The 27,302-nt window shown below is 38.4% G+C and overlaps 1 protein-coding gene across 1 annotated transcript in view; it reads left to right on the plus strand.

The window, feature by feature from the left end:
- LOC136861459 (uncharacterized) overlaps positions 1-27,302 on the plus strand; it is a 353,179-nt gene that overhangs the window by 185,772 nt on the left and 140,105 nt on the right. The window contains exon 3 of the mRNA XM_068226135.1: positions 7,709-7,870. Within this exon, the coding sequence (XP_068082236.1) occupies positions 7,709-7,870 (162 nt within the window). The remainder of the gene's footprint in view (positions 1-7,708; positions 7,871-27,302) is intronic.

Consider the following 27,302-nt stretch of genomic DNA (forward strand, 5'->3'; position numbering starts at 1 on the left):
GTTCATGAGATTCGAAGAGTGTTTCTTTTTCCACATATCATGTACCTCCCTCTCCTCCATCCTTTCTCATCTCATTCTTATCTTCCTTCTTCCTCTTTGATAAATGCTTAACCTAGTATAATAATAATGGTGTGTGGCCTCCGGAGAGGCCTGGTGCAGGTCTTTTGATTTGATGCCCTAAGGCGACCTGCCCGTCTTGATGAGGGTGAAATGATGATGAAAACGACACACACACACACACACACACACACACACACACACCGTGCCAGCGGAATTAACCAATGATGGTTAAAATTCTCGACCCTGCTGGGAATCGAACACGGGACCCCTGTGACTAAAGGCCAACACGCTAACCATCTAGCCATGGAGCCGGAGAAAATCCTTTAAAACACGTGTTCTTCCAATAAGTAACACTCCACGTCTAATATATTTTAAACAATTCAACAACCATTTCACGCACAGGTGTGAATAAGTTCTGGACAACAGTGGAAAAAAAAAAAAAAAAAAAAAAAAAAAAACAATTCGGCTAGATATTGCTTAAAACTTTATGCAGCAAAATAATCCACAAATGGGTATCATGGTATTTCATGGGTTAGTTTTTGCTGCTAAAAGGTGAATACACTATGTATACTATATTTCAGTGAGTAGCCTATTTTAAATGATTATTTCGCTGAAATGATGTGAAGGCTGTGTTTAGAGGAGACAGAATAAAGGCTGTTTCCACAACAAAGTCTGGAGTTTTTGAAACATTCCTTCAAAACATATTCGCTAATTATTACTTTCGATATTAACGGCTCGCCCCGTGACTAACTAGTTATCATGCTAGCCTTCCGACTAGGGAGTCTTGCGTTTCATCCCTACCCAGGTTGGGGATATTAACCTTCTTTGGTTATTTTATCCACTGGATGTCTGTGCCGTCTTCAACATCAAATTTCATCCTAGGTAGAGTCCCATCCTCATAGACGCGCAGGTCACCCATTAGTGTCAGATGGAAGAAACCTGTACCAGGTCCCTCCGGAGGACACGCGCCATTATTATTATTATTATTATTATTATTATTATTATTATTATTATTATTATTATTATTATTATATCAATTTTCTTGCAGCAGTATTTTAAAAAGTCTAATTAGTTGCATCAAAGATGAGAATCTAGACCATGATGTTCATATAAGTGATATAGGTATATGTATACCGTAAAAAATCTCACGCAAAAACGTTTTTAAAATAATTTTTGAATTACAATGAAAACTATGTGTGCAAATGAAAATTCTGGAAAACGTGAAAAAGTGGAATGCAGCAAGTGGCTTATGGTCGCTGTTCGAACAAAGCCTCGTATCTCACAATGCTCTTCCTACCCATTATTTCCCCTAAAACTGGTCACGCCTCCCAGCCACATATGGTATGCAGTCCATCAGAATTCGTTTTTTACATTTTTCTACGCTGAAGTGTAAAGGGCATGAACCTTAAATACATTACACCGTAAGAGTGCGTAAATACGCCATGCAAACACACATTCCTACAGTGCGGTACAGCAAGGTTCATTTTCCTTTACTCTCGCATAGGAAAATGAACACAACGGGCATTGTGCTGATGGACTGAATATTCATATATGGCTGGGAGAAGTGACCATTCTTAAGGAAAATAATGGATAGGAAGTTATGGCTAGAACAGCGACGAAGTATGGATATTTACAAACATATTTGAGGTGGTGAAGGAAATTTTGAAAGATCATTACAGTAAAGAGGAAGACATATAGGCTATCATAAAAGGAAAATAAGAACTGCATTTGTTTAGTCCATAAAAATACTCCTCCCCCTTAATACTTTGTGAAAGTCATATTCCATATTTGTCCATCTCTATGGCTAATCCGCTAAGCTCCTAAATATAAACAATCCATTTCACAAATTCTTATCATAAGAATGGAGTCTCTGCCTGCTGACATTTCTTGATGGATGCAGTACTTTTGCATCCATCTCTTGGCACAGGCTAGAAGAAAGTGTAGCTTCTACTGAAGTCCCAGTCTCATCCATGGCTGAGACAATATGGAAGCTGTTGGGGTACGGGTTGTGCTGAGTAATGACTTTCAGAGCACATCCAGTGCATCTGAGGGTTATGAAAGGTGTTGCTCATAGGGTTAGTCTTGCTACAATAGCACTGTCTGGCCCAGTGAGGAAAGCAATGGCAAACTACCTCACACCTCGTCTTGCCTAGTACGCCTCATTTTGGTGCTGTCATTGGTTTTTGTGGTTTTCCTATAGCTGCATAACCTTTGGTGGCGCTGTTTGAGGATCCAACCAGCCTCTGGACTGATGACTTGACAGAGAGAAGAATGGAATCCAGTGAAATAAAATTGAACCTCCTCAGGTTTTGTTTTATTTATCATATATCATTACAATCTCCATGCTTCGGGATTAGGGACAACAAGCTACTGTCCGGTACACTGCGTATTCACATTCCGCTCTTTTATGAAATTAAGGCGAATTTGAGGGAGTGATGCGCAGTGTTCTCAACGTCGCTTGCCGGGCTAAGTGGCTCACACGGTCGAGGCGCTGGCCATCTGACCCCAACTTGGCAAGTTCGATCCCGGCTTAGTCCGGTGGTATTTGAAGGAGATCAAATACGCCAGCCTGGTGTCGATAGATTTACTGGCACGGAAAAGAACTCCTGCGGGACTAAATCCGGTATCTCGGAGTCTCCGAAAACCGTCAAAGTAGTTAGTAGGACGTAAAGTCAATAACATTATTATCAACGTTGTTAGGACAACTGAGGTACCATCTGATAACGAGAGATAGCGTGATTACCTCTCTAGTAAATAAGACATTAGGGAGGAGAGATGCAACACACTGACCATGTAGCAGCTATTCCTATCATGAGAAGGGTCGCCGTTAGTTCGTGTGTTCTGTAACTCCAGAATAAATTAGCTTATGATAGCGTCGCTGCTGTATCAAAATCGCGAATGTGACAATGTGACCAATCTTAAGGATGAGCATTGTTACATTCACGATTTAGGCGCAGCAGTGACCTACTAGACAAAGTTCGTAGTTTCGGCACCGAGTGGAATAGTGTTTAGTTCTGTGGCTAGCCGTGCTTTGTCGCCGGGGATTAACGTGAAGCTCATTTTAAATGAGTGAAGCTCATGGCTGTATGCATCTCTAGTAAAGGAAGTCCCACTTCTAAATTTTTATATTTCCCAACTGAGAAACGAACCTGTGTCCTTCCAAGTGAACAGAGCTCGCCTATATTGCCTCGGTTTGTCAGCGTCTAATTAGCTTGCTTACAACTTATTCGTAGTCTGTAATAATCGCTCGTGTGAGATTCCAATGCCTCCTGTCTCTCGATATTTCCCTTCGCCATATTTCTTTTATGTATATGAATTATGACAACCCACCCATGCTCTTTATTTTATAGCCTGTTTTTTAAATAGGACTATATTTCACAGACGGTAGTCATGAATTTCTTCAAAAACAAGAAAATACTTTTCCATCCCTATAAAAAGTTTGAGCATGAGGAGGTTGTACATTACTCAGTAAAAACTTTGATTGCCTTTGTAACAGTGCTGTGGCGCTCGGGGGCGTGGAACTTCTCTTCGTATCGACGTATATTGGCTAAATCAACTGCTATAAAGGAAATTGACTTCACTACGCATCTGGGTAGAGGGAAGAAAAATCAAATATTGCTGCAGGTGCAATGTCTTGCTTTTATATAAAGAACTCAAGGTAGTTAAAATAAAATTCTTCCGTTGCATCTGGTACTTAGGCTGATCATAACGTGGTTGTTGATATAGGTTCAAATCTGATAACATCTCTTTATTGATTTCTTCTTTATTTGGCCCCACACGTCCAAAGCAATGTTTCCGCTTCCTCTCCCTACTCTGTTTGCCGTATGCCATGATCATTAACATAATGTTAGAACAATTCATATTCAAAGTTATAGTTGAGCCTAAGTGGTTCATAAACTGTCAAGCATTATGAATAATTCTCTTCGTAAACCTGTACTCGCATTACTGTCAGCATACTGGCCACCAGCGAGCTCGTTCAGCAACATTAAGCTACAACTCTTCCTGGGATAATAATAATAATAATAATAATAATAATAATAATAATAATAATAATAATAATAATAATAATAATAATAATAATAATAATATTTTCTGGTCTTTCTCCCAATTGTTTGACTTCATCACTGGGATGGAATAACCCCATTTTGTTCACAGTTGAGTGCCCTTTCTCACACCAATCCTATGTGGAAAGATGCGTTCATTATTGTTTGTTTATGCCGTGGTTAGTAGTGTGATATGTTGTTTGTAAATGAAATGAAAACCTACAACCTGTTTTCCAGTCATTGACCGGGTCAGGGATGTAATGAATGAATCATATATAGGCTGTTAGTACGATGGGGTCGCCACTCCCAAAGTGATTTTATTAATGACTGATAGATGCTATGAAATGAGAATGGAGAGTGTTGCTGGAATGAAAGATGACAGGGAAAACCGGAGTACCCGGAGAAAACCCTGTCCTGCCTCCACTTTGTCCAGCACACATCTCACATACAGTGACCGGGATTTGAACCACGGTATCCAGCGATGAGAGGCCGACGCGCTGCGGTCTGCGCCACGGAGGCTCCGTTGTTTGTAAATAAAGATTTTTTATTAAGATGAACACAAACACCCAATCCCCGACCCTGACGACTTGGCCAAACGCGGCAAAAATCTCCTGTCTGACCAAGAATTGAAACGCGTATTTGAGGCCAGATGCTCTTTCTGACATCGCGCTTCTTTTCGATATATATACAATAAGTAATACTATTCTTTTTACGATTCGATGTGTTACCAGTTTTAATTTCAAAATCAACCTACTTCACTGCCTTAGCATACGTTCTCCCTTTTATTATAAATTGCGGCGACATGTTTCCAAATGGTTAAACACTCCATAACATTAGGCGATCAATTGTTATGCTACCACTTGTATGAAACTGTCTCAGCAAAACACATTTAAATGTGGTTTAAAGGAATTCATGAGCGCTGGTACGAACGCACAGTCTGTGAAGAGAAGTGTTTTTCTTTCGTTCCTTGACTACCAATCATGGTTAAACCACGGCAATCAAGAAATACTCTTGTAAAGTACCCATTAGGGCGATATGAAGCATCACAAAATAAATTATGAAATGGCCTGCGGTTACTTCAGTCTGGATGGGTGTAACAGTGTGAAACACAGACGGTAAAAACACATTCCTAGTGTGTAAGGCCCGGAGACACGAGTTGGGTAATTTAGCAGTGCCACCCCGGCTATTAACATGTTAATATCACCTGTTCCCTGTTATTTGTCCGCGTTAAATGACCCTTCATGGCCTACCTCCATAGTGAGGATCACTAACAGCCTTCCAGATATCAACTTCTTTAGGCCTTACGATTACCTGCTCGTATGATCTAATCCACATTATTCCTAAATTTGCAAATTTGAGTTATTGTTGTCATTCAGGTATTCTTTGATTTCCCCATTGTTCAGTTACATTAATCAGGATTACTGTGCATGTCTAATGATTAACCATTGGCTTTCGGATTTTCTTTCGATTTGGGTCTTTCAAATTCCTATTCAGCACTTCTTCCCTCATAATTCTGATGACTCCCGTCCACTGTCTTCTGCAGATCAGTACAGATGTTCTTGAAGTTTACCTGGAGCAATAAATAATACAGTTGGTGAGAAATATTTCCTCTTTTCACATTTATAACAATATGATGAAACTGCTGATCTCAGGCGCAGAATTATAATATATTTGACTCAGTGAATTGGCTTATCAGTAAGGACGTGCTGCTATGAGCTTGCATTAGGAAGATTGTGAGTTCAAACTCTCACTGTCGACAACACTGATGATGGTTTTCTGTGATAACTTGAATTAAGTCCACTGTTGTTATCATCCCAGTTCTAATCCTTTCTTATCTCAGCGTTTTTCCCACCATTATTCGCATTACAGCAATTCTATCCTCATGCTAGATGCCCCATACTTCATTAGCTAGGAGCGGTTTCTTCTGGAACTTCGCACTTACTTATTATGAATGCTATCCTAAAATAGACCGTGGGTATTTTAATCTAAATTCTGGTTACAGTTACTTACCTACAAGTCCAATCTCCAACTTTAAGATGATTACCACTTTACGCAGAAGCAGGCCACAGGGTGGTTCATAACGATACCTCTACCTCCTTCACAATAAAAACAATACCCTACCACACTACAAGATTCAAAATATCATTAAATTGCGAGTTATGAAAAGCTAGATGACTAAAGAGATTGATAGAACGTCTTAAAGGACTTACGTTCTTAATTTTGGCATGTTTTGTCTAAAAGGACTTGAGTTGTTAATATACTTTGATAATCGTGAAAAAATTCTTCATCAAATTTTTCATATAACTTACCCAACATAAATCACTCAGCAAGAAGAAATCGCGAGACAAGCACGGCATTGGAAGAATTATAAATTAATTATCATAGTAGTACTTTGGACAGGACATACCTGAATGTCCTAAGATATACTCCTCAAGAGAACCTAGAAACCAGAGCGTACAAAAGGTTCTATACTACGCAACAGCAATTTTAACTACGTTCTTAACCTATCTAGGAACAGTTTGAAGCCCAAAATTACCGACATTTTACAATGTGCTTCATGGATGAATCACAATGTACTTAGCTAGATCCCGGAGGGAGCGAGCTAGTTTTTAAAATCTAATTGGAGTACGGTATGTCGGTTGATCTGAAGTGGAGCATTAGTATATCATTGACTCAGCAGCTTGACTGGGTTGTGTATGTAGGAGTATGCGTTCGGAAATTGGTAGTTTCAAACTTCACCGTTGACAGCTATTATGGTAATTTTCCATCATTTTTCATTCTCATTTCAGAAAAATACCACTACTGTACTTTTATTAAGGCTACAGCTGCAACTTTTCCATTCCTAATTCGTTTCCTTTGCCGGAAATTCATGTGTTGACTGAAGTTAAACTCCTAGTAAGCGGAAAATGCCTTGCACTCCTTCAAAAAAGTATGTAGCCTAAATATTCTGTAACTTTTAAAGTTCGTAAACCTTAGTTATTGTACTGTATTAGCAGATGAACAATACTTAAGAATGTATATACACAAGCGTCTTGTTATGGGACGTTTTAGTAATAGTGTGCTTCAGATCTATAGTAATTTGAATAACAGTGTATGTATCTACCAATGAAACATATCCCAGCAGCTGTGTGGAAGTATGTGGCCTAAGAATGGAATAGAAAGTAATTCAGTTGTGGATCACTCCGAAAGGTGGCCAGTTTTAGACTTCGACAGCTATAAATTCTGTGACAGCTTTTGAGAAATACCATCATGTCCTTTTAAAACCTTCAACGCATTTATTAAATAACCAAATTATTTTATCGTGAATGCAACGCAATTTGAAACAGATTTCTTTCACAATTCCGAAGTGAGGGATTTCATCACATTGCTACTTTGTGAGGAATAGACACTTTACATACTTCTGCGTTGACTGTTCCTTTCCTAATCATCATCCATATTAAAATTTGTGAATGCCTCTGAGATCTTCCTAGCTCTCCTGTCAGTGTTTGGACGCTCTTAACACGACCATGCACGCTTCTCTCTGCATGATCTTCTCCATTCTCTTCTTCTCACTTCTTTCTGCCTTCTTCTAGCTCTCTATCTCTTGTCTCTCTGTATTGTTGCAGTGGGCTTCGGTGGCTTCGTGGTTTTTCCGTCCTGATTCTTCACCACTCACCTGCACCAGTACCAACACCAACACTACTACAACCACCGGTAGCACCAGGACTACCAACACTAGCGGTAGCAACAGTGACCGACAGTTCAGCTTAGCGCCCACCATTTGCACGGTAATGAATGACTTATTCTTTATAATCCATCTTAACTAACCATTCCGCTGTGATGACATGCTATAGAATACCCTCTGCAACAAGTATACTGTAGTATTGTAATAGAAGACTGTCTTGGTAAAGAATTAGATTTGAAAAGACGAAGTTTACATTATTTACTGGCAGTCCAATAAAATTGCTGCTGAAAGGTCAGACAGTCAATGTCCCACTCCCATCACAAATGTTATATTAGACGGTGATTTCTTCCTACTGTCTGCATGGTTCGGTTCTCACCAGTCAACGGGGAATAAAATGAAATAGAACGAATTTTAAAACTACTCATCATCATTTACCAGTGAACTCTAATCAGTGAGTACATTAAACCAAAATATTTTTACCCTGCGTCTCTGTTTCCGAATGAGGTCAAATTATCTTTTCTCATAAACGTACAGAATTAAAATCTGGTTTGCAAATTCTCGCTCTGTATTATGTGCTGACTGTAAAGTTTTCGAAATCTATAGAACCATCTTCAAGCCAATATTTAAATTTCATCCAGATTATAATTTCTTGATAAATAGCTGCGTTACCACGTCTTCAAAGTGATAATATTGCACTTCTAAGTCTATTAATTACCGTAAGATATTAAGTCTCTTTACACTAGAGAACTACAGTATGTGATGAGTTGCACAATTCTGACTGATTGATTAACATGGGAGTAAACTAATATTGATTATCATTTATTTTTACGTCCCACCAGCTCAGGCAGGTCTTATGGCCATGATGGAATAATACAGAGCTAGGACTGAGAAGGAAGTTACCGCGGCATTAATTCATGTGAAAATAGGAAATGACAGTAAACCATCTTTAGGGCTGTTCAAAGTGGGGTTCAAACCCACTATCTCTCGAATGCAAGCTAACACCTACCGGACTCAGACGGCGAAGTTCATTCTCTCGGTAAAATAATATCGACACAATTGGCTATATAATTTCATTTGAAAATTTTCCAATTAGGAAATATGACAGGACTTGTGAGCAATTATCAACCTGAAGACTTAATGATAACTTTTTAATGTTGGTATATCAGAATAGATATTTGTGAATATAATCCTATTTCCTTGTTAAGTAATCAGACACGTGAAGTAGCAAGAGTTTCGATTTTGCCAAAGAGGCTGGGAATTGTTCATACCTGTTCCCTGATTCCTGAAGGTAGTGTAAGTCCAAAATTATTATTATTATTATTATTATTATTATTATTATTATTATTATTATTATTATCATTATTATTATTATTATTATTATTTATGTATACATCTTCTTTATAAAACTGTTATGCCTTCGGTTGTTCAGTCTTCAAGCCCCTGCGAATTTACTAACGGCCGCCACAATCCTCTATCTGAAACTAGTTATGTGATACCGTTTAGTTCTATACCTCTTATATTTAAATCGTTAGAAACTGAGTCTAATCATCGTCGTCTTGGTCTCCCTTTACTTTTCTTACTCTCCATAAGAGAGTCCGTTATATCCTCTATTCGCCTCACATGAGCCCCAAACCGAACCCGGCTTATGTGTAAAGCTTTATCCATAGAGTTCATTCCTAACTTCGCTTTTATCTCCTCGTTCCGAGTACCCTCCTGCTATTGTTCCGCCTGTTTGTACCAATAATCAGTCTCGCTACTTTCATGTCTGTTACTTGTAAGATGAATAAGATATCCTGAGCTCACCCAGCTTTCACTCCTGTAAAGCAAAGTTCACCTGAAAATAGACCTATGTAATTTTAGTTTCATTCGGGAGCTAATTTCCTTTTACGGAATACTATTGATCGCAGCTGCGAGCTCATTGCATTAGCTTTACTGCATTTTGATCCAATCTCACTTACTATATTTCCATCCTGGGAGAACACACATTCTAAATAATTGAAATTATCAACCTGTTCCAGGTTTGTATCCCCAATCCGACATTCATTTCTCTAAGATTTCTTACCTACTAACATTAATTTCGTCTTGGAAAAACTAATTTTCATACCATACCCACTGCACCTATTTTCAACTTCCAATATATTAGACTGAAGGCTTTCGGCACAATCTGCCATTAAGACCGATTCGTCAGCATAGGCCAGACTGCTTACTACATTTTCACCTAACTGAATCCCTCCTTGCCACTAAATACCTTTCAGCAGATGATCCATGTAAACTACAAACAACAAAGTTTTGTCTAACCCCTGTAAATACCTTGAACCAAGAATTCATCATACCATGGTATTATTATTATTATTATTATTATTATTATTATTATTATTATTATTATTATTATTATTAGTATTAGTATTATTACCTATCTTCTAGGACTCAAAAAGGAGATCTCACCTCATAACTGCCGCCATACAGTGCCCTAGAGCTAGACATACATACTCCTGGCTACAACTGGGGAGGAAGGTCCGCCCTTCGGTTAGTCGCGTGTCTATTAAATCGAACTGGGGTCGTCAGGAATAGGAATTAGGAGAGGATGGACTAGAATTTGGAACGAGGTTGCAGTTGGCTTAATTACGATCCAACTCTTATATTTGTCTGATATTGAAGTGGCATACCACATGATACAACTCTGACTATGCCCGAGGACTGGAATTTAAACAGACCCAATTATCCCCATGTGGCTGAGTCCACCCAGACAGAACACTAAATCGAACCCGGAAACTTCAGTCCCGAAACCTCAATAACGTTTCCCGAGACAATACATGTTATATAATAATAATTTTTCTTCTACTGTTTTTCCCACACATGTGTCGTCGCGGGTGCGAACTGCGTCACACATGTGTATTTGGCCCTGTTTTATGACCGGATGCTCTTCCTGACGCCAACCCTATGTGAAGGGATGTAGCCCCTATCGCACGTTTATGTGATGGTTGGTAGTGAGTTGTGTGAGTGAATATGAAGAGGAGAGTGTTGGGAGAGACACAAACACCCAGTCCCCGAGCCAGAAGGATTAATCAGAAGGGATTAAAATCTACGATTTGGCCGGGAATCTTTTACTGAATTATTTTCATTTCAAATAAATATGAATGGTGTGTGTGTGTGTAAACGAAATTGCATTCATTCACGGTGCACTTATATTTTCATCCCCTCATAATTGCAATCGTTCTTCATTTTTTCTACATTACTTTGCTGAGACATTTGATACCCATAGTCGTGGCGTAATTTGTACTCGTATTGATTGATAATACGAAGAGTGTTTAAAAATGATGATATTAATTGCCGCGTGCTCTTCATGGTATCATGTGCAATCCGGAACTGTGACCATTAAAACGAAAAGCCATCCTTGTGGTAATATAAAACCAACCCCCTGTTGGAAAGTTCGTAATTAAGGGTAATTTTTCCCTTATTTATTCATTTATTTACTAACAATGGCTTTACCAAATATAAAGCATATATTGTGTCTTAAAATCTTCAGTAAGGCTTGACTCAACAGAATACTACTACTACTACTACTACTACTACTACTACTACTACTACTACTACTACTACTACTACTACTAATAATAATAATAATAATAATAATAATAGGTCTAATAATAATTGTTTGATGTGTTTAATGTACCATCAATCACTAATAGATTTTAAGAGACCCTGGAGTGTCGTTATTTTGTCCTGCTGGAGTTTTTTATCATGCCGGAAGAAGACACAAAGTTGTCGTACTTTACTGTAATACAATCTCAGCAAGTCGAAACCGCTTGTCCTAAGAAGGTTACTGATTGAACTAACAAGACTTTCCCTCTCATGCCATTGATTACTATTCACAGTAGGTAAGGGTCACCAAACGTTATTTGACAAATCTGTGCGGTGGTGGTTAGGCTGTTCGGAGAGGTCATGTGGCTATTTCTTTCGCATCGTTGCTTCCTACTGTGCCTCTGGACATCACAAATTTCTAATCCTTTATTGGCAATAGCCAGTATAAGATACTGGTCATCTGCAGGAGTGGTCCAAAGAGAAGGTACGTCCGGTAGAGTTCTGAAAATCGAAAGCTGGTTGGCACCGAAGGCTGCAAACGTATAAAACGAGCGTTGATTCTCTATGACAACATTTGCCAATACACTGTCACTGCCACTCAGAAACTCTTGAATCACTTCCGGTGGGGGACTTTGAAGTATTTGGCGAATAGTACCAAGTAATTCCACCTCTTAACGGATATCTTGATGATGGCAAGTCAGAGATAAGACATTGGCTGAACTAAGAAGACTCCGAAATCTATGCGAAAGAGGTAAGGAATGGAATCTGTTGGTCGAAAATTTGAAGTGATCGAATTTAATTTTACATTTTATTAAGTTCTTTGAACTTAAGATGTGAACCATATGTATTTTATTAAGCTTCAAGTTCATATACTTAACAAACAGAGTTCTTCAGATCTCGATGAAAAACACAGTCTCTTCCATGTATATATTATAATTCATGAGTATCACGTGAAGTGTGATTATGTGAAACGTCTCTGACTAGGGAATCAGTTCCTGTGTGCGGTTGTCTTTAGTCAATCGACTGGCTCTTCTCAGCGACTTCTTTGTCGCGTGATCTGAATGTATCCTGATCGCACCTACACAAAGTACCAGAAGTGATTTATGGAGTGCTCGCATTGCCTGTTAACAAACAGTCTACTTAAAGGTAGATTCAGGCCCTTCACAAGATGTCGTGTTCATTAACATTAGCAAAGGCCCAACAAGAAAACAACACCTTCGCTTTGTCCACACAAGATGCAGGGGAAGGCTGCATTTGAATATAGATTGAAAAATGTTTATGGCTGTGGAGTTTTTCCCCCGCTGAGGAACCAATCAACTCCGGCCGGACATTTGTTTCTTGAGTGGCGAGTCACAATAATTACAGGGCCCTGGTCCCAGCGGACATATGGCGGGCGATCACCAGGATTGTTCCCCGCAGGGATGCCCAGGTAGCTCTGTTGGCGGCAAGTGTTTATGCTACTACAGAAGTAACACGTCATGGTGGTGTAAGCATTTAGAAATAGTCATAGAAACTCTATCTTCCTGTACAATTCATAGTATACCTGAACATAACACTTCAACTTCAAAGCATTGGGACGATATTTGGGATTTGGCAAACAAGTTTACTTCCATTTACGTCCCATGGAAGAAAACCACGATTAGTGCGTGAATGACTTACAGTACGGTGATGATGATGATAATAATAATAATAATAATAATAATAATAATAATAATAATAATAATAATAATAATAATAATAATAATAATAATAATTGTTGTGTCAACTGACATGTCCATCATGCTAACAAGTTGAAGATAGTGGGGAGATCGATCAAAGTCGGTCTCAGGGATACAACTAAGGTATTCAGCCTTAGAAGTTGCCTCAAGATGTTTCCTGGCTCTTATTTTACGGCTTTATGCCAACCCTCCTCCTTTATCCGGGCTTGGGACCGGCAACAGCAATCGCAATCACAGGAAATCTATCAAGTAACAGAAAAAATCACACACACCATTAGATCAGGATAGATAACAATAGGCTAAGAAAGAAAATACTAAATCTCACAATATCTCTAAAAATTCACAACTGGTTTACAGAAATAAAGATCTTCAGGAAATTGGTATAAATCATGCAAGACAGAAAAAATCAGAAATATCATAAACAAATACAAATTCGCTGATCAACCTAGAAGAGAAGCTACAGGAGGGACGAAAGAACACAGAAATAAGTACAGCGAAAGGATGAAGAGATTTTGGGAAGACAATAAGAAACGTTGTGCTAAATAAGTTCACTCGCACTCCTTAGTTGTGCATAATGGATCTAATAATAATAATAATAATAATAATAATAATAATAATAATAATAATAATAATAATGACCATCCATCTCATATCTGTGTGAGAGTCATAAAATTCGCCCAGAAAACTGGTCCGTGACGGGTTCTGCTATTCGGAAGCACAGGCAATGTACCCAAGCGTATGTGGAAAATCCTGAAAAAAGCTTGGAAACCAGCACAGGACACTGGAAAAATTATAGTGGACAAAATCTCGGCAATAGAACCAGTTTTTGGGTGGTTATGCCACGTGCGGTTGCAGAGTTTCGCCCAGACGTGCCATTTGGGCTCATCAGTTAGATTGGCATGCCCCCAGAAGACTCTGAACTTATAGTGGATATTTTAAAATATTCAGTGACTATTTAAAATCATCACTTATACTACTTCCAAACGATAATCGTTTATACTACTTCCAAACGATAATCGTTTAGTGTTTTCTTTCTGTACAGTATTTATCATATTTTCGGTTATCATCGTCTAAATTGTATAAATTCAGGAACCTTGTGGTCATTCGCGGGCTTTGAACTGATGTCTTTTGAAATACCACCTAATAATAATATACCGAACGAGTGGCTGCGTGGTTTGGAACACGTAGTCGTCAATTTACATACGGTGGATAGTGGGTTCGAGCCCCACTGTCGGCAGCCCTGAGGATGGTTTTCCGTGGTTTCCAATTTTCACATAAAACAAATTCTGAGACTATGCCTTAATTAAAGCCACGTCGCTTCCTTCCAGCTCCTAGCCCTTTCAAATCCCATCCTCGCCGTAATACTTATCTCTATCGGTGCAATGTACTACTACTACTACTACTACTACTACTACTACTACTGCTACTACTACTACTACTACTACTAATAATAATAATAATAATAATAATAATAATAATAATAATTAAAAATTATAACATTTCTTATCCTCTTTTAGGACTGATTGGACGGACTTCCACGGGAAGTATCCCAGAACATTAACGGAAAAATGAAGGCACTGAGCTTTTATGGTGGCGTTTCATGAGATTGTTGTTTTCAGGGGTCTGTCCGATCGATATCATATCGATTACTCTGGAGAATTTCTTCATGAAAATATTGTTAACAATTTCAAACGTAAACATTCTTCTTAGATGACAATTCACACTGTAATGATGCATAACCAAGAGAAAAATTAATTTGAACCCAAGGAAATCTTAATATTTTTCCTTTGACATAAAAGTCACACTGGCAGTGATACTGGATAAAGGTAATCCGGTGGTGCACTAAGTTAACAAACATTGAGTTAAGCACTAATTAATTTGTATTAGTTTGCGTTTGCTAGCTATTTTTTTCTTTTTTTCCTTTTGCTTTACGTCGCACCGACACAGATAGGTCTTATGGCGACGATGGGACGGGAAAGGGCTAGGGGTTGGAAGGAAGCGGCCGTGGCCTTAATTAAAGTACAGCCCCAGCATTTGCCTGGTGTGAAAATGGGAAACCACTGAAAACCATTTTCAGGGCTGCCGACAGTGGGGTTCGAACCTACTATCTTCCAAATACTGGAAACTGGCTGCACTTAAGCGACTGCAGCTATCGAGCTCGGTGTAGTAGTTTGCTTGTAGTCATGAACATGAATTGGAAATTTGTATTTGAGATAATGAATGGAATAATTTTCAGTTGTTAAGTATATATTCATCCCGATCTAGGGAGCCAAGAATAACGGCTGAGATGATTCGTCGTGCTTACCACACGACACCTCATAATCTGTAGGCCTTCGGGCTGAGCAGCGGTCGCTTGGTTGGCCATGACACTTCGAGGCTGTAGCCATAGTGTTTGAGATTTTTGTTTGTTTGTTTGGTAAGTATGTATTCATGCAAAGGTAGTGGGACAGGTGTTAAGTACAGTATCACCTCAAATGGACTCTTATCTCTTTATCCTCAAATTATTTATCCCTCTAGGATTATAGATACTTTGAATTTTACAAATGATTGCGCTTACAATTACATAATGTTCAGGACTCGAACCAGAAACCATCTGGTTGATAGACATGATCCTGTTTACAGGGCGATATTATATCCTAATAATACCAATATTTCTTGCAAATGGAAGTAGGGCTGGACTGTCACAAAACTATGATACCGTATGTTTCGAAGTTATGTTGGAATTCGCTGCTGGGGACGATTGTCGTAAGTGTATGACTTACTTAAAACTAATATACATTGTCGCCGAACGTTCAATTAGGAAGTCTCAATTCCCAACAGCACCCCATTACAACCAAGAAACCATGCATTAACTGATCTTCATTGCTAAACAAACGTACAGGTGGAGAGCAAAATGCATGCAACATTTAAGAATAGCATACAATATTCCCATACCCTAGTTCAGGATCGCCTGGAACTGAGGAGAGAGTAATCGCTTGTTGCAATCCAAATTATGCTCGATACGCTCATGCTTTTCTTGTTACAATTAAATTATCTACTGCTACATTAAACATTGCAATTACTCCTAATCACTATTTACATCCAATCTCTAAAATTATAGTTCTCAAAATTGTATTCACTTTTTCCTAGACATTGACAGTGGTGTACAGTCTAGGACAACATGTATCTTACCCTTATTATTATATTAGTGCAGGTACTTATTCTTGTAACGTGTCCGAACAGATTTATCCTTAGCCTGCAGTATATATCTAGTGACACTGCCCAGCCACTTATTGATATGCAGTCCATCAGGACAATTTTCGTTGGGTTCATTTTCCTATGCGCATCTGTAAAGGAAAATGAACCTTAAATACATCACTTCTCTAGCAGTAGGTAAATGTCATGCAAACATACATTCCTTCAGTATGGTACAGTAAAGTTCATTTTCCTTTACACACGCGCATAGGAAAATGAACTCAACGAAAACTGTTCTGATGGACCGCATATCAATATACTGTATGGCTGGAAGGCGTGAGCAGTCTTAAGGGAAACAATGGATAGGAAGAGCATTGTCACATTCGCCGTTTTGGCAAAACAGGGACGATATTATGAATTAACTGAATGACTGTATGAATGAATGGATAGATGGTTGTATATCTGGGTGAGTATGCAACATTTAACTCTGCCATTGCGAATGTTTCACCCAGAAAGGCTATGTTTTCAGGGCGTGGAATCTCGCCGCCGTTCGGAGGGTAATGTGCTGGTTATATAGACCTGGGTATTAGTCTAGCACGTCCCAGCTACGATGGGATTGGGGTCAAAAGGGTGCATAATGTAACCACTAACAACCCCTAGTCATGTGACATTAATGTCCCTCACATTATGGGCTGATGCATTTGGACCATTGAATGTTCGCGCCTGCCAACGCCATACTCTTTACGTATTCATAGACGGGCACAGTTCCTTCTGCAGTACGAATAAATCTTCTTTCACACTCACAGTGCGGCGACACTATAAATCAAGTCAAGATAACGCCTGTTATTGTTCATGAATAGCGTGGAGGATTTGGCACATCATACCAATAAAAATTAAATATATGGAGATGTGTCTATGTCAGCAAAACATTTCCTTTAAAACCAAAACAGAGAGATTTGCACTAATATATCGTCGATGAATAAGCAAAACCTGGCATGTCACAATTTTCTTAAAAAATGAAAAACTACACCCTGTTTCGTCATTCGACCTGGTCAGCAATAGAATGAATGAAGCCCCATCTAGCGGCTAGGATAAAAATTGTGCCGGCTGCCGAAGTCTGTCACATTCCTCCGGCGCAGTGATTAATGACTGAGAGATGAAATGATATTGGAGAGTGTTGCTGGAATGAATGATGACAGGGAAAGCCGGAGTACTCGGAGAAAAACTTTCTTTGGCCCATATCTTCATTTTTCGAAGTGTCGGATCCTTCCATTTTGTCCCTCTGATTAGTGATACAAAGAGGATTGTTGCCTAGTTGCACTTCCTCTTAAAGCAATAATCACCACCACCACCACCACCACCACCACCACCGAATGAATGTATGTTTGCGTGACATATTGACGCACTTTTATAGTATACTGTATTTACACGCATACATAGGAAAATTAACGCAATGAAAATTGTTCCAATGGACTACATAATCCACACGTGGCTGGGAGGCGTGACAAATCTTAAGGAAAATAAAGAATACGAATAGAATTTTGACATACAACGTTTCCTTCCTTCAACGACAATACAGAAACTTTGTAGTCAGCACAAACTAGATCTTAAAGGGAACATCGCAAGGTTCAGTGCCAGTCTATAAAAGTAAATCTTCAAACTTGTCTGTACATTTCAAATTTTTGCCTTCTTATACTGTATTTGAGCTATGGTAACGGGGATATTAAAGATTTTTACTGGCAAGTCAATCAGCCAGCATCCCAGGTATAGAAATATTGTTTAGTTATCGTAGTATCGAGTTAACTAGAAGCATGAGAGGAAAATGGAATCTTGGATTAGGTACTCAACAATCGAAAGTGAGTTCCCTTCCAGTTTTGTATGTCTGCGTGTCTTGCTATTTGTTTGTTTGTTTGTTTGTTGTTTATTGTTTGTTTGTTTGTTACGACATCACGGGAATATGGCTAAACAGAATTTCTCAAAATTTGGTAATCAAGTTCAGGGATAAAAAGTTTGTGTGCTAGGGCATATATAATTTCATTAATGTATATATTGAGGGGGTCCGACTCCTTGGCTGAATGATCAGCGTTGAGGCCTTTGGTTTAGAGAGCGCCGGATTCGATTTCGATCCGGGTCGGGGATTTTAATTGCGTTTGATTAATTTTCCTGGCTTGGGGACTGGCTGTTTATGTTTGCCCCAACTCTCTTCTCTTCATATACAACACTGCACGGATAAAATGTCTAATATCTCCATTAATATTGATTACATCCAAAAACTTTTCATAACTAACGTTACAGAAAATGCAATTTCTGATCTCTTGTACCCCATACATTTCTACCGCCCGAGCTATTTTTGCTAAGACCATGGCAAGCATCCCCGATATGGAAGTATTCTTCAGTCATTATAGTAACGAGTTAACTAGAAGCATGAGTGAAAATGGCATCAAAAAATAAAATGGCTTGGGAAATCATAGGCTTCCTAGGACTCGGATGCCCTAATAGTCGATCGTTAACACGTAAGGATACCGTGTGATAGCGTACGATCTCCTAACTCTGTAAAACTGAACAACAATGTCATTACACTGACGGACTATTGTTAGTTGAAGTGTACTCAGCCTCTCCCGCTGCCTTCCATTGTCACGTACTGTACTCGTCATTGGCGGTCACGACAGTTAGTATTCGATAGACTACATGTAGTAGGTCTATTACCTGTACTTAGCGGAACCAATCAAACGTTGAAAGGGAATCGCTGCCTCACAGTGCATAACGAATAATCCAGTGGAAAGTGTAACAATGTAGGCTACTAATCCTTCAACGGGAAACCTTTGCACTGTACAACACTGATTGCTTAGAGACTTTCCGCATTTGAGAACTAAACAAGGAGTAAAAGGCATGGAACTTTTACTGTCTAGCTCTCAATGGCTTTGATTTACGAGTCACCAGCTCTGAAGAAGCTAACCATACTTACTGAGGAAATATTAACGAACATATTGCGATTTCAACAAGGCCTAATAACTTGAAGACTCTCTCTAAGGATAACATGCTCACCATAACAGCCTAATTATTACGTCTCCGAAGTTAATATTATTATTAACAAATGCATTGCAATGAGGAGATAATCTGGTGGTACTATCTACTTAAAGTGGTACTTCAGTGAAATTAATGTCCGACTCGTTGGCTGAATGGTCAGCGTACTGGCCTTCGATTCAGAGGGTCCCGGGTTCGATTTCCGGCTGGCTCGGGGATTTTAACCTTAATTGGTTACTTAATTCCAATGGCCCGCGGGCTGGGTGTTTGTGCTGTCCCCCACATCCCTGCAACTCACACACCACACATAACACTATCCTCCACCACAATAACACGCAGTTACCTACATATGGCAGATGATGCCCACCCTCATCGGAGGGTCTGCCTTACAAGGGCTGCACTCGGCTAGAAATAGCCACACGAAATTATTATAATGTAATTAATATCAAACGTAAATTACACAGCAACAAAAATAAAAATATCAAGGATCACGTTCAAAAATAATTACTTTCAATATTATTTACAGGCATTGTTTGAAATCCATGCAAATTTTCCACTGAAGTAAATTCATTTGCAAGGCATTCTTTCTTGATGTTATAATAAAATATGATATGACTATGATAGTCTGGGCGCAACCCTCCGTGCGTGGAGTGTGAGTGGTATCAGCCCTGTGTTGTAGCTGTGGTGGTAAAATATATTGTGTATGAAATGAAAAAAAAAAATATGAGGACAACACAAACCATAGAAATTAACCATTTGTGGTTAATATCTCACAGCCTGGTCAGCAATCGAATCCACCGCGATTCGGATCAAAGGCCAGCGTATTACTACTTAGCTACAGACTCTGATGTCTCTTGTGTTGAAATCAACAGAGTGATGTTTTATCTTCTTGAATCATCTAACCTCCTTGCTGGATAATCTTAATATACCTACATAAGGCTATGAAAACGCACGGCCTGTTTCCAGTCATTCGACCGGGTAAGAGATGGAATGAATGAAGCCCCCATCTAGCGGCTAGGATAGGAATTGTGCCGGCTGACGAAGGCTGTCACACTTCTCTGGGGCAATGATTAATGACTGACAGATGAAATGAAATGATATTGGAGAGTGTTGCTGGAATGAATGATGAATGACAGGGAGAACCGCAGTACCCGGAGAAAGAAGTGTCCCACCTCCGCTTTGTTCAGCAGAAATCTCACATGGAGTGACCGGGATTTGAAACATAGAACCCAGTGGTGAGAAGCCGGCACGCTGCCGCCTGAGCCACGGAGGTTCTATTTAAGTATTATATACTGTTAAAATATTATTGAATCTTTTTTGTGTTGTTTGCAATCAAACTGTAGTGTGCATTCTTATGTAAATATAGTATAGCCTACTCATCCTAAACAGTGTATAAGGAAGATGTCTTTAGATTTTCGTTTGACAAATTCCAAATAGTGTTACTCGATGTAGTTCAGCACTCAGCGTTTGACAACTATGAGAGGCTGTATAAACGATATATCGGTAGATGCAGAGTGCGTCTCTGCCTATAAGTGGCCACGGCTCTACCATGGCTCTATGCCTCTGCATTCGGAAGGCGAGACAGGGCTGGACCTCATGGCTGGCCCCAACCGTCGGCTGTCCTGAGAATGGTTTTCCGTAGTTTTCCATTCTCCTGCACTAAGGCGAATGCCGGGACAGTTCCTAGAATAGGCCATGGCCGCCAACCCCCTCGCCTTCTCCGATCATCTCCTTCACCGTAACAAATCTCCCGGCCTGAGAGACGGCGTCACCGTCTAAGAAGCCCGCCTCTCCCTTCAGGGGAGGAATGAAAACATTTTAGTATTAGTAGTAGTGGTAGTAGTAGTAAAGGAAATCAATTTCACCACCGGTGGTCATTTTGTCTTTCCAGTGTTCTGTTTCTTCCTATTTCATCAGTGTAAATTCATTATATCGTTTATCAGTTGTAGTCGGACTGGCTCTCAGACTGACTAGTCAACATTGCCCTCCAAAAGTACGGGAACAATATCTAGACATCTCAAGATATGTCACGTTAGTAACCTTCTATTCACTGGTAAATTTACATAGTTTTTCTATTCTCGACAATTAAATCCTTTCATATTTTATGCGTTCTGTCTGTCTCTACTCCAATATTCTTAAGCATTATGACATGTTTTATAGGTTTTTGGTACTGTTTTCTTCTGTACAAGGCGGCCTATGACCTAGATGTTAGGCCCTTTAAACAACAAGCAACTTCTTCAGTACAAGTGGTCATTCACGTTTCTTTTTCGTAAAATGTCACGGACCGGAGAACCCTCTTCTGAAAGGATATTCTCATATGCCTTATATCTTTGTCCCAAATCAGTAAAAAAGACATTGCTATGTAAACAGAACCTGGATGGTAAAAGAATTATTTAGGTAACGTTAGTCAGCCAATCAACCTGTGGACAGCCCTGAATTACCAGAATTGAGAAAGTGGTTTCTTCCTATTCGTTGGGTTTGAACACCAGGTGTTTTCTAATCTTTATGTGGCCACAGATCTTTTTTTTTTCCCGGTCAAGGCCATCACTGACCTTTGGTCAGGCAGGATTCCCCTTCTCTCTCTGTTTTGTTTATTACATAAGAAGGTTGCACTACCATATAATTTGTTAAAAAACAAGTTATTATACTAATTTAAAGTACGTAATAACCGTAACAGAATATTCTTCCCCATAATTGAACTACTAATTCCTGTCACCTTAATTTGTTCAAGAATGGTCGAATTAGCCAGATAATCGTAATGCGCTCAGAACAGGTATTAACTGGACAGGAAATAACCACAGAATTAAGGAAGCCTAATGAGAAATGAACTTCTTCTCGTTTATTTCATACATTTATGCCACCTAATAATCGTTTCAAAGGACCACTTTTTCAGGTTAAGGTCACGTCTTGACCTACGGTGGCTACTTAAACAAATGCACAATGCGTAAAGTATAAATTTTAACTTCTAGGCGAATATAACATACCATGATTTGTAATAATAAAATACTTGGAAATTACTCTTAGGACAATAACAGTTTGAAAGACATTCATTCACAGCTTTGCTTTCTGTTGTAAAATCTCAATAAAATTTGATCCATCTATGAGACCAGTGGTAAGTCTCAGGTAGTATTTTTACTATCGCTTTAACACGCTTTTCAGCCTACGGCCTGGATTTTTGTGCGATCTGCCAGTGAAATTAAAAAGTAGGTAAAAGGTGTTTCTTTTCACACACATTTTGACTGGATACAGAATTACAATTTTGTCTAAAACTAGCGAACTACCAAACTAAAAAATATTATCATGGATTCAATATTGGAATCAATTATGGGATCCTAAGCGGCATATGCGATTGTACAAGTATGTGATGAACTATTTGTCTACACAATAAAAACAATATTCTGAACATACTACTACATTTTATTTCTGTTGTCAAAAATGACTGCACATAATTGATGCAAATTTTATTTACAAAATGTTGTCATATTAAATTATGTGGAAAGCCGCCCATTTGTCATAAACATCTTCTACTTTGTATTTTTTTAGAAAATACTGTTATAGGAATATATAGTCACTTTATGGATGCATATCTATTCTTCCTTATTATTATCTTTAAATAATTATACGATCTCCCTATAACGATTTTTGTAAAATATCCCACTATCTAGCTATAACGAATTTTGAAGTTCATTCAGTTAGTGACTGTTCAAATTTAATCGCTCTCTCTTTATAAAATAATCAATCCATCGTTTTTCTGAAATAATTTTTAAAGAAGAATGCACATAAACGCTTAGGTAATTTCCTTCACATCATACAAAAATACTTTGAGTCACAGTTACGAGTATCTACTGCTGAATTGTGTGAGGAATAGAGGAAATTGTACACCTTTAGTGTAACGTAACTATAAGGCTTCTCAGTCTGTCAAAAGCACTTATTATAACACACATAACACTATAACATACCTATAAAAAGTACACAATATTAGTTTGTAACATTTGTCCCATAACCTGTGTAGTTGTGTTGCCTGTACCTGTGAATACTTTCCCTACTGTTTACCCGAACAGGCACATGCTTGAGGAACACAAAATTGTTCACCTTGGCCTTTTAGCGATATAATTTCTTTCCAGTCCCTTTGTTCGTGTATTGATCAAGTCTGTAGGCCAGGTAACACAAGAGAGCAATGAGTGTTTGTCCCCAGTCACACCTCAGCTAGTCAACTGTGTGTTAGCTTTGCTTAGTTCGGAACAGTGTGAGAAAAACTTGCCGAAATACAGGGAACTTTCAGCGTAATATTAAATTCAAGGTAAGTACTGAATGTCAGTTCAGAGTTGTAAATTGGTGACACTAGTCGAAGTTCAAGGATATCGTAGAACTCTTTGGTCGATAACAATTAACATAGGTTTCAATAATGTTGTGCAAATTAATGTTTCGACTTTGTTGGAATTGTCGGTGAAGATTTACGTTGAATAAACTTGAGGGCACTTTGATTTTAACCGAGGCTTTAATGTCAGGTAGTTAAATTTAGCCTTACTCGGAACAAATGTGTACATAAAATAAAATGTAGTAGATCTACCTGATTTCTTACCCTCGATTTTTGCATGTAACATGAAAATAACTGTGCAAAGGATGTATCATTCGACTCTTAACTATGATATTGCTGAAAGCTCTGAGTCGCTATTCTGAGTCAAAAACATAACATCTCTGTATACTTTTGACCGATAACGGCTGTAGTTTGCAGCGCCCGGAGTTCAGTTTTTTACGTCCTTAAAATCTTTGCATTTCAGTCATTGAATTTAAAGCATTGTACTTCAGATCATGGAATATTCACTAAAAATGTTTAATTTAATTTTCTATCCCATAATTTTTAAGAAATACTTCTGATAGTTCTATGTTTTCAACAGTCTCAAATTTAATGATAGGGATCTTGTATTTCCGTATCTTATAAATATGTTTTTAATGCACTAATTCCGAATCCTTGTCATAAACCCCTTTCTGGGGATGGACAGTTTATTTTAATAAATTATTCTTTATTCAAATTTAAAAATATTTATATCAACGTTTAAGTCGCACAAAAACCGTACATCATGCACACAGTGGTGAAATTGCTATATACTGTAGATATTATTCCAAGTTACTCCGTTTTATTCAACATTCGTATGTCACTCTGGTATCCTGAGTTTAAAAAAATAAAACACTATTTGGGCATTTCAATTGAGAATGTTAGAGAAAATTTATCTGGATTTTGTGACGACATTATGTCATTATAATCCTCACATATCCATAGAAATGAAGATAATGGTTATGCTGTTTTACAGTCGTCGATTACAAAATAATAGTTATTATAAGCATTTCTATGAAATGAAATTGAAATGGCGTATGGCTTTTAGTGCCGTGAGAGACCGAGGACAATTGCGGCTCGCCTGGTGCAGGTCTTTTGATTTGACTCCTGTAGGCCGCCTGCGCGTCGTAATGAGGATGAAATGAAGATGAAGACGAAACATACACCCATCCCCAGTGCCAGCGAAATTAACCATTGATGGTTAAAATTCCTTGCCGTGAATGGAATCCGGGACCCCTGTGACCAAAGGCCAGCACGCTAACCATTTAGCCATGGAGCTGGACAGCATTTCTATATTATTCCTGGATAAGAAGGCCGCATGAAAAACAAAATGATCAATTGAATCGCTTGTAGTTCTGCACAGACTTTCACCACTTGCTCATATTCGAGTTCGTTAATTGGTTCTAGAGTTAAACATTATAGTGTTAGACCAACTTCATTACTTGGAATCGTGTGTCACAAAATCATCTGATTTGTCTTTAGTGTTATTAAGTGAGATACCAATGTATGTCATTAGTTTAGAAACCGACAGTGTACTATTATTCCAAAATGACCTGTTTTCCACTATTAGCTGCAGAATGCTGTTACAGTCTTCGCTCTTTCGTAAACCTTGCACACATTCAAACTATAAACATTATGAATTCAGTTTTCTTTTACCTTTCAATTTATAAGTTACACACGAATCATTACTAGGCCTTATTATTATTATTATTATTATTATTATTATTATTATTATTATTATTATTATTATTATTATTATTATTATTATTATTATTATTATTATTATTATTTCGAATAACCCATTTGGAGGGTACGATGAACCAACTTTGGTTACTTTTCATTGTGCTCGATTTCCTTTGCTTCCAAATTTCTTTCATCCTTCGAGAGTGTAGTTCATTCTCTTCTTGAGTCCACTTTCTTCTAGTTGTTGGTTTCTTCCGCTCCTGAAACGCTGCCTTTTGAACTGCTTCTCTAAAAAGTGTTCTGTTTTTTATTGTATCTGTTTTAATTCCAGCATTTTTCGGGTCTTTCTCTATTTCATTGTACCATATGGGTTTAGATTTGTAACTATTCAGAAGGTTGGTTAGTCTGTTGTCATCCATTCTGTAAACGTGTCCAAAAATGTAGTCTTCTGTCCCTCATTACGTCAGTTAGTTTTTCAATTTTCAAATATAGCTCTCTGTTTCGTCTTATCCTGTATTCTGCATTATTATTTCGTTTAACTCCCAGTACTTTTCTTAAAATTCTTCTTTCAACCTTCTCTAGTTTTTCGAGATCTCCAGTTATTATTATTATTATTATTATTATTATTATTATTATTATTATTATTATTATTATTATTATTATTATTTATGAAGAAGGTGTAATAAAGAGACTGTCTATTTGTGCCTATTATGGCGACATAATATCGCGACGTCATACCGAATTGGAGAATTAGTGTTCAGTCCTGGTTCCTTGCAGGACTACAAATCAAGAAAAGCACAAAATTTTGTTTGCTACGCTAAATGCTGTTTACCATCAATGCTTTCCACACATAGGCTTTCAATTCCGATAGACTGTCTTGTTCCACACCCTAGAATACTATATTCAAGACTAGGACGATGTAATTAAAACAATACAGCAGGAATCACAATCAGACTTGTTGCTGAAATCCTGTTACACCGGGTTGAGAACCAAAGGTATTCTTAGCCGCTAAATAGTATCAATAAAGAGAACATTGAGGTCCCATGCTACATGGAAGTAGAATTAAGATCACGTATCCGTACTGTCTACCCAGGACGGTAACCTGTTTTACAGTTTACTGTGCCAACAAATGGCAGTGCTGTTTGACAGCCAGGTAACTTTGATGACCAGGAGCTTTTAACAGCTTGCTTATTTACATTTTTTAATTGTTCGTGTGAGGTGTTTTCGTAACGCAGTGAGGACGATGGTCTCACCCTACGTCTATTCGTCCCGGTTTATGACGTGGTCTGTTTTAAACACATTCCTGTAATAACCTTCTGCTCCTAAAAGCTTTCCGTGAGACGCCAAGATTCTGTCATGTTAACTTGTCTGTCCAAATAGCCATTGCTGATTCTTAAAGAAAGGTTTTAATAGGTGTTAAATAACATCAGTTAAAAGATAGACATAAAAATATATTACAGGTACTTTTATTACACTGTATATTCTCTATCGTCAATGATTTCAGCATAAAGGGCAATACAATTGGGTGATCTTCAAACAATTAGTTTTTTATTTTTGTCGAATAGATTGACGTTAGAACACTAGTAAGGGCAGTGTCCTGCAGCGTGAGACATGTGGTCGGAGATAAAACTGGGGAGGAGGATCAGTACCTCGCTTAGGCGGCCTCACCTGCTACGCTGAACTGAGGCCTTTTGGGGATCGGAAGCTTCCAATTTATAGGCAAGAAAGAGGGAAGAAAGTGGTCGTGGCCTTAAGTTAGCTACTATCCTAGCATTTTCCTAAAGAATAAGTGAGAAACCACGGAAAACCACTTTAGGGATGGTTGAGGTGGGAATCGAACCTCCTCTACTCAGTTGACCTCCATAGGCTGAGTAGATCCCGTTACACTCCTCGTATCACTTTTCAGATTTCGTGACATAGACGGGAATCGAATCCAGGCCTCCGGGTGTGGCAGCTAATCACACTAACCACTACACCACAGAGGCGGACTTGGACATTTAATATAAAATTATTTTCAT

This window comes from Anabrus simplex, chromosome 1 (assembly GCF_040414725.1).
Source record: "Anabrus simplex isolate iqAnaSimp1 chromosome 1, ASM4041472v1, whole genome shotgun sequence".
Classification (NCBI taxonomy): domain Eukaryota; kingdom Metazoa; phylum Arthropoda; class Insecta; order Orthoptera; family Tettigoniidae; genus Anabrus; species Anabrus simplex.